This window comes from Triturus cristatus, chromosome 8, assembly GCF_964204655.1.
Source record: "Triturus cristatus chromosome 8, aTriCri1.1, whole genome shotgun sequence".
Classification (NCBI taxonomy): domain Eukaryota; kingdom Metazoa; phylum Chordata; class Amphibia; order Caudata; family Salamandridae; genus Triturus; species Triturus cristatus.
The window spans coordinates 1,091,294,076-1,091,312,604 of record NC_140591.1 but is presented as its reverse complement, the minus strand read 5'-3'; the positions used below and the strand labels follow the sequence as shown (position 1 = coordinate 1,091,312,604).

General features: G+C 43.3%; 1 protein-coding gene across 1 annotated transcript in view; it reads left to right on the top strand.

Moving 5' to 3' along the window:
- The window catches only part of LOC146805420 (otospiralin-like), a 91,082-nt gene that overhangs the window by 46,177 nt on the left and 26,376 nt on the right, over positions 1 to 18,529 (top strand). The window contains exon 2 of the mRNA XM_085620503.1: positions 13,524 to 13,550. Coding sequence (XP_085476629.1) covers positions 13,524 to 13,550 — 27 coding nt within the window. The remainder of the gene's footprint in view (positions 1 to 13,523; positions 13,551 to 18,529) is intronic.

The window sequence follows — 18,529 nt, the reverse complement described above, 5'->3', positions numbered from 1 at the left end:
TCTTGGAACTCCCAGGAGCCCCCTGAGGGTGCTCCATGTCAACAGATTAAAACCATATGTTGACAAGGCTGACATGGGCTTGCTCATGGCAACTGATGAGGAACAGGAGGAGGAGAGTGACCCTCTCCCTGACCTGCTCTCACAGAACCCTGATGATGGGTCAGTAGATAATGTTGCGTTGGCAAGCAGCCTCAAGGATCATCAACAAACTGAGTGCAGACAAGTTCTGCAACAGTACAGACATATGTTTAGCCTGACCCCTAGTCAGACTACCTGGTGCACTCATGAGGTGGACACTGGGGACAGTCTGCCTGTCAAGAGTAAAATCTACAGGCAACCTGACCATGTCAGGGACTGTATCAGGACTGAAGTTCAGAAAATGTTGGAATTAGGTGTAATTGAGCCTTCAGATAGCCCATGGGCTAGCCCAGTAGTCCTAGTACCCAAACCTCATACCCAGGGTGGTAAGAAAGAAATTAGGTTTTGTGTAGACTACAGAGACCTCAATGCAGTCACCAGGACTGATGCCTATCCTATACCAAGGGCAGATGAGCTGATTGATACTTTGGCCTCAGCCAAGTATCTCAGTACATTTGACCTAACATTTGACCTAACAGCTGGCTACTGGCAGATCAGGTTAGCTGATGATGCAAAAGCCAAAACAGCATTTTCGACCCCTAGTGGGCACTACCACTTTGTGGTGATGCCCTTTGGATTGCAAAATGCACCTGCCACTTTTCAGAGGTTGGTGAACAAAGTTCTGGCAGGGATGGAAACTTATTGCTCAGCTTATCTAGATGATATTGCTGTCTTTAGTTCCTCCTGGCAGGATCACCTGGTGCACCTCAGAAATGTTTTGAAGGCTTTGCAGCAAGCAGGCCTCACTATCAAGGCCACTAAGTGCCAGATAGGGCAGCGCTAGGTTGTGTACCTGGGCCACCTTGTAGGTGGGGGCCAGGTTCAGCCTTTACAGAGCAAAATCCAAACCATAATGGACTGGGTTGCTCCAACCACCCAGACACAGGTGAAAGCCTTCTTAGGCCTGACTGGGTACTATAGGAGGTTTGTGAAGGGATATGGCTTTATAGTCACCCCCTTGAATGATCTTACCTCAAAGAAAATGCCAAAAAAGGTTCAGTGGACAGCTAGCTGTCAAAAGGCATTTGATGACCTAAAGCAGGCCATGTGCACTGCCCCCATCTTACAGAGTCCAAACTACACCAAAAAGTTCATTGTCCAAACAGATGCTTCTGAGCTGGGTGTGGGTGCTGTACTGTCTCACCTGAATGATGAAGGTCAAGACCAGCCAGTAGCTTTTATTAGCAGAAGGCTGACTGCTAGAGAGAAACGTTGGTCCGCTATCGAGAGGGAGGCCTTTCCTGTGGTGTGGGCCCTGAAGAAGCTGAGGCCATACTTGTTTGGCACTCACTTCATAGTTCAGACTGACCACAAGCCCCTCCTATGGCTTAAACAGATGAAAGGTGAAAACCCAAAACTTTTGAGGTGGTCCATTTCCCTACAGGGGATGGACTATACAGTGGAACATAGACCTGGGACCCAACATGCCAATGCAGATGGACTCTCAAGGTATTTCCACTTAGAACACGAAGACTCAACTGGTCAACGTTAGTTTAGTGTCCCTGCGTTTGGGGGGGGGGGGTGTGTAGGAGAATAGGATCTGCCTCTTATGTTGCCCCCACTTTTTTTCTGATGTTTACACTGGTTTCTGGCTATAGTCTGGCTGGGTCCCTACTAATCAGGGCCCCAGCCTCTCTGTTCTCTCTAAACGACATGGAGTGCATATTAGGTGCACTAGTGATTGGATACTGTGGTGCCTTATGAGTCCCTAGTATATGGTACCTTAGTTACCAAGGGCAGAGGTACTTCACAGGCCTACCAGGGGCTGAAACATGTATTATGCCACTTCTGGGAAGCAGACTAAATCTGACACCACAGGCCTGCTACTGCAGCCTGGGTGAGGTGGTGCTAGCACTCCTCACTGAGATATAGTTTCCCTATATCTCTCCTCCACACACATTTAAACCTATCAGTCACCCCTAAGGCAGGCCCTATCAATCCTGAGGGCAGGGTGCTTGGTTTCCATGTGAGGGGGTGCCTCTGCCTGAGCAGGGCCCCTCTGCAGCTCTCAGAGTCCATTCTCTGGGGCTGTTTGTGAATGCGGTCAAACCATATACTCTTAAGTGCATTATAACCTCGCGGTAAATGCTAACTTTGGAATGGCTGCATCAAAACATGTTGTGTTTGGTGTCAAACATTTGGAATCATACACCCACACCAGTAACTGGTGTGGGAGTATGATTCCACCCTTCTAGAGGGATAGACATGTACCTACTGTGGAAACGCAGTAGAATCCTGAAGAGCCCTGGCATCACGAAATGGATGCCACCAGTCACAGACACTGGGCTGCCCTCCTGCTGATGACCGAAACTCGCAGTGGAGGAAGCCCAACAATAGGTATCCTGTCACAGGGAGGTGTGACCACCTCCCAGACAGGGTTTAGTGTATTGGGGCTGGGTGGGTGCACTCTTAGAGTGCTTTGAAGTCCTGCACTGGGGGAGCAGTAGACTCCTCTGTGCCTACACCACTTCAAACCGGCTCAGGGGCTCCCTGCCCCTGCTCTGGCGTGAAACTGGACAAAGGGAAGTGGGTGTAGCCACCCACTCCCCTGACCCTCCCCTAGGTGGGGTCATAGAGCTAGTCCCTCCCTTCCTTCTAGCATAAGTTAGTGAACTCTTGCCATTGCAAACTAGATATCCCTGGACGACGCTCTGAAGAAGAATCCCAGACCTTCGACGTTCCACTACCTCTGGAAGACTGAAGAATCTCCCTTGGAGTCAAGGAGTGACTCCCCTGCTTGGCAGGCACCAAAACGTGTAACAACGGTCGCAAAATCCACCGCTCCCGCCAGAGCCCGAAGTCCCTGCAGCCTAGGAAGAGGATTTTCTGACTTCTCGAAGGCCATCGTGAGTCCCCAGCGACGCTGAGGCAAGTGGACCCCACGAGTGACGAGGAACTGCAATCCCTAGGTACCGTGCACTATTTTCGAGTCTAACCCCTTCACAACGTTCTACGGACCTGTGCTTTGGGCCACGTGTGGTCCATGTCTCTAGCAGAGAGCCCTCCAAAGAGCAGAGGCCTACCCCGTCCCGAAAATAAGTGCCCGGTACCCAGGGATTGCGGTTCCTCATCACTCGTGGGGTCCACTTGCCTCAGCGTCACTGGGGACTCACGATGGCCTTGGAGAAGTCAGGAAATCCTCTTCCTGGGCTGCAGGGGCTTCGGACTCTGGCGGAAGCGGGAAAGTTTGCGACCGTTGATTGCAAGATTTGGTGCCTGCCAAGCAGGGGAGTCACTCCTTGACTCCAAGGGAGATTATTCCGTCTTCCAGAGGTAATGGAACGTCGAAGGTCCAGGATTCTTCTTCAGAGCGTCATTCAGGGATATCTAGTTTGCAATGGCATGGGTTCCCTAACTTATACTGAAGGAAAGGGAGGAACTAGCTCTATGACCTCACCTATGGGAGGGTCAGGGGAGTGGGTGGCTACACCCACTTCCCTTTGTCCAGTTTTGTGCCAGAGCAGGGGCAGGTAGCCCCTGAGCCAGTTTGAACTGGTGTATGCACAGAGGAGCCTACTGCTCCCCCAGTGCAGGACTTCAAAGCACTCTAGGAGTGCACCAACCCAGCCCCAATACACTAAACCCTGTCTGGGAGGTGGTCACACCTCCCTGTGATGGGATACCTATTGTTGGGCCTCCTCCACTGCAAGTTTTGGTCATCAGCAGGAGGGCAGCCCAGTGTCTGTGACTGGTGGCATTCATTTTGTGATGCCAGGGCTCTTCAGGATTCTACTGTGTTTCCACAGTAGGTACATTTCTATCCCTCTAGAAGGGTGGGATCATAATCCCACACCAGTTACTGGTGTGGGGGTATGATTCCAAAGCATTTGACACCAAACACAACATGTTTTGATGCAGCCATCCCAAAGTTAGCATTTACCGCGAGGTTATAATGCACTTAAGAGTATATGGTTTGACCGCATTCACAAACAGCCCCAGAGAATGGACTCCGAGAGCTGCAGAGTGGCCCTGCTCAGGCAGAGGCACCCCCTCACTTGGAAACCAAGCATCCTGCCCTCAGGATTTATAGGGCCTGCCTTAGGGGTGACTGATAGGTTTAAATGTGTGTGCAGGAGAGAAATAGTGAACCTATATCTCAGTGAGAAGTGCTAGCACCACCTCACCCAGGCTTCAGTAGCAGGCCTGCGGTGTCAGATTTAATCTGCTTCCCAGGGCTGGCATAATATATGCTCCAGCCCCTGGTAGGCCTGTCAAGTACCTATGCCCTTGGTACCTAAGGTACCATATACTAGGGGCTCACAAGGGACCACCGTATCCAATCACTAGTGCACCTAATGTGCACACCATGTCGTTTAAGGGAGTAAGCAGATAGGCTGGGGTCCTGGATTGCAGGTTCCCAGCCAGACTAGTCAAAAACCATCAAAACACCAGAAAAAAAGTGGGGGCAACCATGTAGTCAGATTCCACCTTCCTACAAATATGTTCCTGACTTCTAATCTCATAAAGAGATTAGTAGAGAGTTGTTTAGTAATAAATACATATATATTTGATATATATACCTGTGTGGTGTCCTTTCATTTGGTGATTCAAGGGATTGTGTGGTAAAACAAGCTGCTTTACACTCCTCTAAGACTTAGCCCGAAGGCTGCTCTCCACAGCTACCACTAGGATAGCTTTCTTTAAAAGGTTGTCTTAAACCTACTACCATAAGAATCAAATTGTACTGGTGCAAGGTGTCCACTTTAACTAGTGAACAGCATATACCAGGCCAACTTCTCACATTTATTTTCCCTCTTATGCTTGTTTCAGTCTTTCCACTTGGACTCTTTCTGCTGGTTTCTGACCTCTATTATGCCCCTTTCTTCTAGTTTCTGACCTTTATTTTGCCTTTTGCTACTGGTTTCTGACCTCTATTTTTCCTTTTTCTGCTTATTTCTGACCTGTGATCTGCCTCTTTCTGCTCGTTTCTCACCTTCCTCTTGCCTCTTTCTGCTCATTGCTGACCTTTATTAAGGCTCTTTCGGCTCGTTTCTGACCTTTATGCTGGCTCTTTCTGCTCATTTGTTACCTTTATTCTACCCCTTTTTGCTCGGTTCTGACCTTTAGTTTGTCTCTTTATGCTCAAGCTTGACCTTTATTCTGCCTCTTTCTGCTTGTTTTCCACCTTTCTATTGCCTCTTTCTGCTCGTTTGTCGCCTTTATTTTGCCACTTGCTGCTGGTTTCGGACCTTGATTTTGCCTGTGTCTGAGGGGCTCTCACTTTATTTTGCCTCTTTCTGCTTGTTTGTCACCTTTATCTTTTCTCTAACTGCTCATTTCTGACCTTTAATCTGCCTCTTTTTGCCTGTTTCTCACATTTATTTTGCTTCTTTGTGCTCGTTGCTGACCTTAATTTTGCCTCTTTCTGGTCATTTCTCACCTTTGTCTTGCCTCTTTCTGCTCCTTTCTCACCTTTATTCTGACCGTTTCTGCTCATTACTGACCTTTATTCTTCCTCTTTTTGCTTGATTCTGACCTCTATTTTGCCTTTCTGCTAATTTCTTACCTTTCTCTTGTCTCTTTCTGCTCATTGCTGACCTTTATTCTCCCTCTTTCTGCGCGTTTCTCTATTTATTTTGCATCTTTCTGCTAGTTGCTGACCTATATTTAGCCTCTTTGTGCTTGTTCCTCGCCTTCATCTTGGCTCTTACTGCTCATTTCTCACTTTTATTCTGACTCTTTCTGCTCATTGGTGACCTTTATTCTGCTTCTTTCTGGTCACTTACCTTTATTTTGCCTCTTTCTGCGTGTTTCTCACCTTTATCTTGCCTCTTTCTGCTCATTGCTGACCTTTATTCTGCCTCTTTCTGCGTGTTTCTGACCTTTATCTTGCCTTTTTCTGCTCATTGCCTGACCATTATTTTGCCTCTTTCTGCTCGTTTGTCACCTTTATTTTGCCTTTTGCTGCTGGTTTCAGACCTCTATTGTATCTCTTTGTGCTAATTTCTCACCTTTTTTTAGCTTCTTTCAGCTCATTCCTGGCCTTTATTTGACTGTTTCTGCTCATTTCTGACATCTATTTTGTCTTTTTCTGCTAATTTCTGACCTGAATTTTGCTTCCTTCTGCTAGTTTCTGATCTCTATTTTGTATCTTTCTGCTTGTTTCTGACCTCTGTTTTGCCTCTTTCTGCTCATTGCTGATGTCTATTTTGCCTCTTAGTGCTTGTTGATGGCCTCTATTTTGCCTCCTTCTGCTAGTTTCTGACCTTTATTTTCCCTCTTTCTGGAAATTTCTGTCCTTTTACGTTGCCTCTTTCTGCGGATTTCTGACCTTACTTATGCTTCTTTCTTTATTGTTCCTCTTTCTGCTTGTTTCTGACTTCTATTTTGCCTCTTTCTGCTTATGTCTGACCTCTATTTTGCCCCTTTCTGCTAATTTCTGACCCTTATTTCTGCTTGCTTCTGACATTTATTTTGCCTCTTTCTCCTCATTTCTGTCCTTTATTTTGCATCTTTCTGATCATTTCTGATCTCTATTTTGCCTCTTCCTGCTCATTGCAGATGCCTATTTTGCCATTTTTCTGCTTGTTGTTGGCCTCTATTTTGCCTCTTTTTGCTCATTGCTGATGTCTATTTTGACACTTTCTGCTTGCCTCTACTTTGCCTCTTTCTACTCGTTTTTGACCTTTATTTTCCATCTTTCTGTTAATTTCTTTCCTTTAACTTTGACTCCTTCTGCTGGTTTCTGACCTCTATTCTGCCCCTTCCTACTCATTTTATACCTTTATTCTGCCTTTTGCTGCTCACTTCTGACCTCTATTTTGCCTCTTTCTGCTTGTGTCTGACCTTTAATATGCCTCTTAGTGCTCGTTTCTCACCTTTTTCTGGCCTCTTTCTGCTGATTGCTGACCTTTATTTAGCCTCTTTCCACTCATTTATGACCTTTATGCTGGCTCTTTCTGCTTGTATTTGACCTTTATTCTACCTTTTTTTGCCCGGGTCTGACCTTTAGTTTTCCTCTCTCTGCTCATTGTTGACCTTTATTCTGCCTCTTTCTGCTTGTTACCCACCTTTATTTTGCCCCTTTCTGCTCGTTTGCCACCTTTATTTAGCCTCTTGCTGCTTGTTTCTGACCGCTATTTTGCCTCTTTCTGCTCGGTTCTCACTTTATTTTGCCTCTTTCTGCTCGGTAGTCACCTTTATTTTTCATCTAACTTCTCTATTTCTGACCTGCATTTTGCCTCTTTCTGCTCGTTGCTGACCTTTAATTTGCCTCTTTCTGCTCGTTTCTCACCTTTATCTTACCACTTTCTGCTCATTTCTCATCTTTATTCTGGCTCTTTTTGCTCATTGCTGACCCTAATTCTGCCTCTTTATGCTTGAGTCTGACCTTTATTTTGCCTCTTTCTGCTCATTGCTGACCTTTATTCAGGAGCTTTCTGCTAATTTCTGACCTTTATGCTGGCTCTTACTGCTCGTTTTTGACCTTTATTCTACCTCTTTTTGCCCAGGTCTGACCTTTAGTTTTCCTCTCTCTGCTCTTGACCTTTATTCTGCCTCTTTGTGCTAGTTTCCCACCATTATATTGCCTCTTTCTGCTTGTTTGTGCCTTTATTTTGCCACTTGCAGCTGGTTTGACCTCTATTTTGCCTGTGTCTGCTTGGTTCTCGCTTTATTATGCCTCTTTCTTCTCGTTAGTCACCTTTATTTTTCCTCTAACTGCTAATTTCGGAACTTTAATCTGCCTCTTTTTGCTCATTTCTCACCTTTATCTTGCCTGTTTCTGCTCATTTCTCACCTTTATTCTCCCTCTTTCTGCTCATTGCTTAACTTTATTCTGCCTCTTTGTGCTCGATTCTGACCTTTATTTTGCCTTTCTGCTAATTTCTTAACTTTCTTTTGTCTCTTTCTGCTCATTGCTGACATTTATTGTCCCTCTTTCTGCGCATTTCTCAATGTTTTGTTGAATCTTTCTGCTAGTCGCTGACCTCTAATTTGCCTCTTCTGCACGTTCCTTGCTTTTATCTTGCCTCTTACAGCTCTTTGCTGACCTTAATTTTGCCTCTCACTGCTCATTTCACACCTTTATCTTGCCTCTTTCTGCTCCTTTCTCACCTTTATTCTTCCTCTTTCTGCTCATTGCTGACCTTCATTCTGCTTCTTTCTGGTCATTTCTTACCTTTCTTTTGCCTCTTTCTGCTAGTTTCTCACCTTTATTTTGCCACATTCTGCTCGTTGCTGACCTTTATTTTGCCTCTTACTGCTCATTTCCCACCATTATCTTCCCTCTTTCCGCTCATTTCTCACCTTTTTCTGCCTTTTCTGCTCATTGCTGACCTTCATTCTGCTTCTTTCTGGTCATTTCTTACCTTTCGCTTGCCTCTTGCTTTATTCTGTCCCTTTCTGCTCGGTTCTCACTTTATTTTGCCTGTTTCTGCTCTGTAGTCACCTTTATTTTTCCTCTAACTTCTCATTTCTTACCTTCAATCTGCCTCTTTCTGCTTGTTTCTCACCTTTAGGTTGCCTCTTTCGGCTTGTCGCTGACCTTTATTATGCCTCTTTCTGCTGGTTTCGGACCTCAATTTTGCCTCTTTCTCCTTGTTTTTCACCTTTATTTAGCTTATTTCAACTCGTTTCTGACCTTTAGTTTTTTCTCTTTCTTCCCATTTCTGTCCTCTATGATAGCTCTTTCGGCTACATTCTGGTCTCTTTCTGACTTTCTGCTAGTTTCTGAACTCTACTTAGCCTCTTTCTGCTAATTTCTGACATCTAATTTGCTTCTTTCTCCTAATTTTCGACCATTATTTTGCCTCTTTCTGCTCGTTTCGCACTCTTATTTTTTTACTCTTTTTGCTAGTTGTGACCTTTTTGTGCCTCTTTCTTTCATTTCTCACCTTTATTTTGCCTCATCCTGCTCATTTGTCACCCTTAGTTTGCCTCTCACTGCTGGTTTCTGACCTCTATTTTGACTCTTTCTGCTCATTTCTCACCTTTATTTTACCTCTTTCTGCTTGTATATCACCTTTATTTTTCCTCTTGCTGCTGGTTTCTGATCTCTATTTTGCCTTTTTCTGCTTGTGTCTCACCTTTACTTTGCCTCTTTCTGCTTGTGTCTGACCTTTATTCTGCCTCTTTATGCTCGTTACTCCCCTGTATTTTGCCTCTTTCTGCTCATTGCTGACCTTTATTTGGCAGCTTTCTGCTCATTCCTCACCTTTATTTCGTCTCTTGCTACTGGTTTCATTACTTCTTCTTCTTTTATCTTTTTTCTGACCTTTATATTTCTCTTTCTGCACATTTCCGACCTTTATTTTGGCTCTTCCTGCTTGTTTCAGACCTTTATCTTGCCAATTTCCGCTGATTTCTCACCTTTATTCTGACTCTTCCTGCTCATTGCTGACCTCAATTCTGCCTCTTTCTGCTTGATTCGGACCTTTATTTTTCCTCTTTCTGCTCGGTTCTCACTTTATTTTGCCTCTTCCTGCTCGGTAGTCACCTTTAATTTTCCTCTAACTTCTCATTTCTTATCTTCAATCTGCCTCTTTCTGCTTGTATTTCACCTTTAGGTTGCCTCTTTCTGCTTGTTGCTGACGTTTATTATGCTGCTGGTTTCGGACCTCAATTAGCCTCTTTCTCCTAATTTCTCACCTCTATTTAGCTTATTTCAACTCATTTTTTACCCTTATTTTCCCTTTTTCAGTCCGTTTCTGACCTCTATTTTAGCTCTTTCAGCTACATTCTGGTCTATGTTTAGCCTCTTTCTGCAAATTTCTGACATCAAATTTGCTTCTTTCTCATAATTTCTGACCTTTATTTTGCCTCTCTCTCCCCGTTTCTCACTCTTATTTTTTTACTCTGTTTGCTGGTTGCTGACCTTTTTCGCCTCTTTCTTCCCGTTTCTCACCTGTATTTTGCCTTGTCCTGCTCGTTTGTCACCTTTATTTTGCCTCTTACTACTGGTTTCTGGCCTCTATTTTGCCCTTTTCTGCTCATTTCCCACCTTTATTTTGCCGCTTTCTGCTCGTATATCACTTTTTTTTTAAATATTGCTGCTGGTTTCTGATCTCTATTTTGCCTCTTTCTGCTTGTTTCTCACCTTTATTTTGCCTCTTTCTGTTCGTGTATGACCTTTAGTCTGCTTCTTTCTGCTTGTTTCTCACCTTTATTTTGCCTTTTGCTTCTGGTTTCAGACCTCTATTTTGCCACGTACTGCTCCTTTCTCACCTTTATTTGGCTTCTTTCAACTTTTTTCTGACCTTTATATTTCTCTTTCTGCACATTTCCGACCTCTATTTTGCTTCTTTCTGTTAATTTCGGAACATTATTTTGCCTGTTTTTGCTTGTTTCTGAGGTAGACGCCATTGCTGCTGCACTGAAAGAGCTGCTCGAAAGGCAGCTTCCTCCATGCAGAAGCATTCGTTTCATCTCTTTGCCTGCGTGTCTGTGGGCAGGGAATGAGATCAAATCTCTGCTTCCAGCGGGGGGAGCATTTTGACAGCTCCCGCCCACTGGAACTGGACTGTTTGCTCTCGCTTGGCAGGATATTTCAAAGCTCCAGCCAAGCGAAAGCAAGCAGCTATGTCCCGGAGGTGGGCACCCTGGTACATAACAGGAGCCAGTCTTGGGTGGGTGGCAGCCCCAAGGGCCATGTATGCCTCCAGAAGGGGGCCTCTTCCTTCTGTTTGCAAGAGCCATACCAAGGAGGTGGTGGTCCCTGGGGCCGAGAATGACCTGGGAGTGGGGTTGCACACCCACCTCCTTCTTCTGGACAGAATTCTGCCAAATTTTGGAGAAAGCTAGCTTTTGGTATGCAGCTTGTGCTTTTTGTTGTTATTTGGTGGTAATCCATTCAATAGTTGAGAAATTTAAGGAGATCCAAATTTATTTATCTGGAATTGCGGTTAATTTACAATTTGTAACGAGCTTTTGCAGGAGAATGCAGAGCTCTGATTGGCTGCCAATACTTCAACTAGGAAGCGTAGGCAGCCATTTTGGGGCTCAGCTTCACCCGAGCCCCAAAATTAAAATGTGAGAAAAAAAAGAAAAGGGAGTAGTGTAGGAAACCCGACCCCCAAGCATTGGTAATAGGCTCCCAGAGGGACTCCAGCAGGGCAAAAAATGTTTTAAAAACAATAATAATAATTGAACCAAATTAATCACATGTACGGCAAATAGCTTTTAAAAAACATCACAGCGTCCCGTGCTTGTTTTCAAAAGGGCCACCGGGTGAGCCAGATCCCGGGACAGTTTATGTAAAAAGGAGAGGCCTCTCTCCAAAAGCAATTATGCCCCGCTTCATGGAAGTGAGAGTATTTTCAATGCAAACCATTTTCAATGCGGACTAGAGTTTGCTATGGCATGGGGGAACGGTGCTCCCACAATGCCATAGCAAACTGCAATGTCCCCAGGGACATGCACAGCCCCCCTACCATCTTGTAGATAGCCCTGGAGAGGTGGTAATTCCCGGGGCAGTGGGGGAGCTGAGTGGCCCCCCTGCATTTGTAATTAAAAGTGCCCCGGAGAGGTAGCGGACCCTGGGGCTTCTTATAAGCCCAAGACAGGGGCCCCATGAAGCCCCCCTCTTCATGCCACCGGGATTTGGCTCACCCGGGGGCTTTAAAAAAAGACACACGGGAGACTGCACGTCTTTTTTTTTCTTTAATTTTGCCATGGATTTGCGGATCCACTGCGATGCTGGGGCTAAATTTTAAAAAAAATGCTTTTAAAATGTGGCTGGGTCCCTGTGGAACCTCCCCACCATATCTGGGGGATCAGGGTATTCCTACCCTGCACCCTTTTTTTATTTTTTACAATTCTTCGAGGACTCGGCCTCAAGCCGAGTCCCAAGGTTGCTGCCAACACTTACTGGTTGAAGTGTTGGCAGCCAATCAGAGCAGTGCATTTCCCTGCATGAGCTTGTCTTTTTTTGCGAAGGCTTTGCAGACATTTCAGCTTAAATTACTCAATAACTACTGAATGTATTGACACCAAATAAGCAAAAGGCACTCCCTTGAACCAATATCTACCTCCCTGCAAAATTTGGTGCCAGTCCGTTCGGCTTTCTGCCTGAAGGTGTGGTTAAAGGTTCCAATGGGAATTAACATTACAAACGCAACCTTATTTCACACCCCAAATTCTCGGTGACCATTGTACGGATCACCCCCAAACTTTTCCAATCAATAGTACCCACTGTGACACTTTTTTGGCAAAATTTCATGCAGATTGGTCAAACGACGCCATAGCTATAGCCAAGTCAAAAAATGCTTTTTCTATGGAAATTAGCTCCTAACTATAACTACTTACTGGCGAACACCAGTGGGTAATATATGTACATGACTAGGTATGTACAGCAAGACTCTCTTGTCTGATATGCAATCATAAAGAAATGAGATCTATGAAACACAGTTTCATTGGTACTAAACGTTTTTTTAGTGTCTCTGTGCATCAAACAAAATAGTTGTGTCCACAATTGAAAAGAGCAATTCAACTCTTTATTATGTTTATGACTTTCTTTGCAGTGCGTGTCTTGAGGTACACAGAGTGATTTTTATGTACATTGGAATCAAGTGGGAGCCTGTGTCAAGTTAGTTCGTTTAAAAATTAAATAATTATAGTAAAATTATATTATTGGATAAATCTCTGTATATGTATAGGTAGAATATAAACATCATGATAGAGAAAGGAACATGCATGCAATTCATTTTTAATTTTTTGTTAATTTTAGTTTTATTATTGTTAAACAAAATAAATCAAAACGTTATCAAACCAAAACAATTTAGGAGGAAACATATTCACAGAGAGCACCTGGAAGCTCACAAAGTCATTCTGTACAACGTTGGGGAAAACATTTCTTAATGGGTTTTAGCAGTTTTTCAAAGCCTGCTGAAAGGTTTGGTGTGAAATGTTCATTTCCAAAGTTTAAATACTAGCAAGTACTACCTAGTCCTGCTTTTACTAATGGCAGCATCTGTCTAAAACACTTACATGGCAAGCACAGTGGAGCTGTGTTCTGAGTATGCCACCATGCTGGAAATCAAAATTGGAAATTTAGGATATAGTTCTTTGCTTATAACATGATGGCCCGAAAGAATAAGTAAACATTTAGAAATGAAGATGATATGCCTGATCATATAAAACGCAATCAAATAAAAGAAACTCAACTTTATGTTTATTAAAGTAAAACACACAGAGGTGACTTTATTTTCATTGATAGCTCCATGTTGTGTACATCAGATACAAGCAAAGTTCTCATGAGCTGTGCTTTATTTGTCAGTAAGGTCTGGTTTTCAGATTATTGTTGACTGTTGAAAATCTACGATTAAGGTAACTTTTCATTTACAGAGTGCTAATTATTTACTGATACCTGTTTGAAGTCTTATTTCATATTTTTGATTCAACCTTAGTAGATATGTAAACTAATTTTCATCATTCGTGTTTCATTGTAGGATCAGCTGCACCCGTCAGAGAAAGAGGTTTGTCTTCTTCTACATTTTTGCATATTAACAAAAGTTATTGAAAATAACAGCTGGCTGTGGTCCTATATGTGACGTCAACTTTGCACCTAATGAATTACATCAAACTGACCTGTAGATGTTTTTGGTAGAGGCCATCCTACAAGTGACAAAGGTGTCAAAAAGCACTGGTGTAACAGAATTGTATTGGACAGTCTAAGTAGAAGATGAGATACAATATGTGATTTAGTCATTATTTGTATATCATGACAAGCTCTGGTGCAGCTCTCTCACGTATGCAACCGGAAAGGCAGGGTTTTTAATCTATTGGCAATGACTTCTCCCAGAGCACTTGCAAGATGGCTTAGGAGTAAATATTAAAAAAGAGGCTTTATAGTCCCTCAGCTGACACATTTATAGGACAACCGAAATAAGGGACTGGAGTTGGTTTCCAACAAAGATGCAACATATCTTGAGACAGAAGAATGCAAAATAACCACTTCCTAAATCTCCCAACAGATGTCCTCACATTCCTACGGACTGCCTTTGTACAAATATTTGTAGTCTACTTTTTTAGTACTGCAAAGTCTTTTGGGAGTTCTAATATTATAATTCCCCCTTTTTAGTAGAAGGCAAATTAATTCAGAATTTTTAAGACAAGTAATGGCTCGTCTGTTCATATTTAAGGCTCCCAGTTTTAGGTTGTTACTTGTTTTAACAGATAACGACAGAGAGAAAACATTGTTTTCTCTCTAAATATTTATTATTAAAAGTGCAAAAATACAGAACAATGGGATTATTTTAAGTAACTCTCCGTGATGTCTTTCATTGATGTAGGCCAACTACTGAGCAGATATACAAGATTGGGGAACAAAAAACCAGGGTGACATGTCCTTAAAGAATGGCATATGATAACACGTGTTTGTAGTATAATTCTAATATTCACCTATGGGTTTATTGTTATGTTACATTTTGCTGCTTAATTTGTGAAAATGCAACAGGCATAAAATTATGAGTGCGCATTTATCAATTAAATACATTTGGAAATATTTGATTTTACAACTTTATTCACACAAATCATAAAATAAACATGGATAAATACTGATAGGAGGGCAAGAAAATAAATATGGATAAATACAGATGAAAATGTTATAAAAATAAACACCATAAAACCAGAAGCCCTATCATAACTAAGCTGTTAGGAGCCTGGTGAAATTCAGTGTGCCAGAATATGCTTCACCTTTTCGGAACCTAACATGTGACCTCCTGAACCACCCCTTTGAGCTTCTTCGCTATTGAATTGCTCACCATTCTTTCTGTAAACAAAATAATTAATGAACATTAAGAAACATGAATTCAGTCTTGTCACATGAAATCATTTTAAATCTGCTTTTTAAACTTTAAGAATTCAGTCAGATAATTTCCTTGTTGCTAGAATGTGATGTAAACATTTTATTATAGATGTATTTTCAAGTAAAAGATGTAGGAAATGGGGTACTATGCAGTGAAGCTGCAAACTATGTTAAGTTTGGGCACATTAAGGGTCTTCTTCCAGGCTTCCCTCACCAAACCTAGGGGACCCCTTCCAGGATGGCAAAAGGGCTAAAAGAAACCCCCTTCTGAGGCACCTCTCTGTATGCAAACAAGAGTCAAGGTAACAGGATATCCCATCTACTTCTGAGTTTTTCAGGGAAGCACATTATCATGCCTTTCTAGGTTTTGTTGAATCTCTCGCCTAAACCATTTTGTGAGGGTAATAGGGGTTAGTCAACCTGTAAGTTACTCTACATTCATTACACATACCTTTTAGGCATGCAGACATGAAAATGGTTCACTATCAGAAACCACTTTCTTAGGAAACCCCACACTGGTAAACATGCCAAGGAGGGCCTTTGCTACTGCAGGGGCAGTTACAGTCCTAGGGGGTATTGTTTCTGGGTGGCTATTGGCGTGTTCCACTACCACTAGAATAACTCTGTTCCCAGATGCAGTTTGAGGGTCAAGTGAACCAACTATGCTAATCCCTACCCGCTCAAAGGGAATCCCAACCACTGGAAGTGGAACATAGAGAGCTTTAGGTTGTCCATCTGTCTTGCCACTAGGTTGACAGATAAAACAGGAGCGACAAAACTCCTTTATTTTTTCAGATATTTGGGGCCAATAAAATGGGCATCCAGTCTGTCCCAGGTTTTGGTTTGTCCCATATGTCCAGCTAGGAGGATGTCATGGGCTATGGTCGAAATTAACTCTCTTTAAACTTGTGGGACCACCACACTTCTGGTTGCTCTGGTTTTTGGGTCCTGGCCTCAGTGAGCAGGAGCCCATCTTCCCAGAAGACCCTGTGGGTATCACTGGCATCTCCCTTATCTTGCCTTGCAGCTTGCTGCCACAGGCCTTTAAGAGTAGGGCATGACTTTTGGCCCTGGCATTCATCTACTCTGGAGGTCCCCCTGTACTAAGGAGTTCTGCCAGGTCAGGCCAGGCTCCTTCAGTTGCAGTTCCCTACTCAGACACCAGGGCATCTTTCTCAAGAGAACTCTCCCCCGGTCCTGTGATCTCTTTGAAGCTGACTGGGCAGAATTCTTGCCCTTTCTCTTGTGCTGGGAGGTTTGGGACATTATTTCAGGTTCCAAACTTCCATGACTTTCCAGTTGTGCTGTCTGTGCTCATTTTGCCACACACACCCACTCAGGGAGACCCAGCACTTATGCACAAACCTTCCTTTCCACTTCTGCCAAAGCAGAAGTTTATAGATCACTTCCCAACAAACACTCCGCTGGGATGACAGGGGACACAACTGCTTTATTTGGGCCTATAACCCCTCCCTAGTCTCATTGTCAGCATTGGTTACATGGTGACTGACACCACCAGATATCATTTGGTATTGGGAAACCAGTCTAGCTCCCACCATACTGACACTGGCACCTGCATCCCTCAGAGCCCCTACATCAGTCCCATTGATTTTAGGCCTTTTCTGTACTTTTCCATGCATGTAGGTATGACTGCCGGGGCTTCAATTTACAACACGACCATGGTCACTAATGTAGCCTCTGTGTAAACTTTGGTCTCTTCAGAGCACACCATCATCCACTCCAATGGTTGCCGCTCCCTTGAATTGTCCATCAAATGGGGACTTTTAAGGGCATGCAGAATCCACTCTCTTATGCCCAGACTGCTGACAGTTATAGCATACCCCAGATGTCTTTGTAGCATCCCAGTTCCCACCCTGGTTATTCTTCGCTTATTGTTATCAATAAGCAGAGTTTTGAGGTGACCCGTATTTAAATATTCATGCCACTTAATCTTAGGATTAGGTGGTTGGGCAAACAGACAATGGTGGGCCAAGAGTAACAGTGCTAATACAATTGCGAAGAAGCATTTCCCACCCAAGTGGCCCGGAATATATGGCGAATGACCTAAGAAATTAACTTAGGGTCCCATACCAAATTAATCTGAAAGAACCCACAAAGTTTCCAAAAAACGATCTGCCAGTGATAAGTAATAGCAGGGCAAGTGGCAAAGATATGACAACATTTGCCTCATCTACCGAACATCGAAAACATTTAGTGTCCGTCCTAAAGTTCATAATATGTAAGCGTGAGGGAAGTAATAAAGATCATTAATTAATTTAAACTGATGGGATTTAATGCACAAAACATTTAAAACAATATGTGCAAAGAGATTGGTGCATCTTATATTGTCAAGGTCTATTTCACACCAAGATGGCGGCTGCACTCATCAGCAACAAGTTGAGGAGGGCCGGCCCCCCAACCAACCTCAGCCAATAAAATCACTTTGTCTGCCAGACTGATGTTCCTCTTTTGCGGGCAGTGCCATAGGAGGTCTAAGAAGGTATTTGAAGAACTATCAAGCTGTTCCCTCTTCAATCTCCTAAGGACATGCCAGATCTGAAGATAACAGAAGAATCAGGAGCGAGGAAGAGAAAATCTTTGACTAAGCATTTCATACGAGAGAAGAGTGTGACCGTCATAAAAATTACCCAACATAAGAAGCCGAGAGGGCTGCTAGCAGTCCATAAAACTCTCATGAACTTGCCTAGGAAGATTAGGGTTATAGCCTAAATCTGAATGTGAATTGAAATGCGTGATGCCTGGTACTCTTGTTTTAAAGAAAGCCCAGATGGAGTGAAAGAACCGCAGGGTCGTAAACCAGGTCCTTTTGAAATATACAGTATTGATAATTCCACAATGAGGAACAATATCTGCCCCCCCAAGGAAGATATTCGGGGAACATGGGGCCTAGCTCCTATGATTTGCTGCCCAAGGCCATGACCATGCTTGCAATTAATGTAGCTGTATGGTAAGTCCGTAGGTCTGGTAATGAAAGACCACCTTTCTCCTGAGGCATCTGAAGGAGTTGTATTCTAGAGGATTTTTATACCATCAAACAAACATTTTCCACAAGGCTTCAATCTGATGAAAAAAAACTTTAGATAGGTAAAGAGGAATGCATCAAAAAAATTACAAATACCATAGCAGTAGAAGCATCTTTATGAGATTGCACCTTCCAATTAGGCGAAGATGAAGTCTATTCCACTTGCCAAATATCTCTGCCGTCTTGATGCAAAGTAGTCCAAAATTGGAATCAATTACCTCTTCCATCTTTAAAGATAATTCCACCCCTAAATATGTAGCCGAGTGGACCCAGCATTGATCTTATCCTAGAGGAGATGTATTAGCCAAGACCAGTGTTTTGTCATGGTTGAGTTTATACCCTGATATACCCCCAGGATCAGTGCTTAATTTGTAAAATTTTAGGTGCAGGTGCTCAAAATATTTTTAGGAGGCGACACCCACTTCCCAAAAACATTCTTTGAAGCATACATGTTAGCCCCCTGTGCTACTGGTGAGTCCAACTTTGCACTAAACAAAACTCGGGTCCCTCTGCAGCAGGAGCATTAAACACAAAGGTATCTTTAACTTACCAAGGAGTCACTGACAGTGGTGGATAAATAATGCCTGCTGCCTCGGGATGGTCGA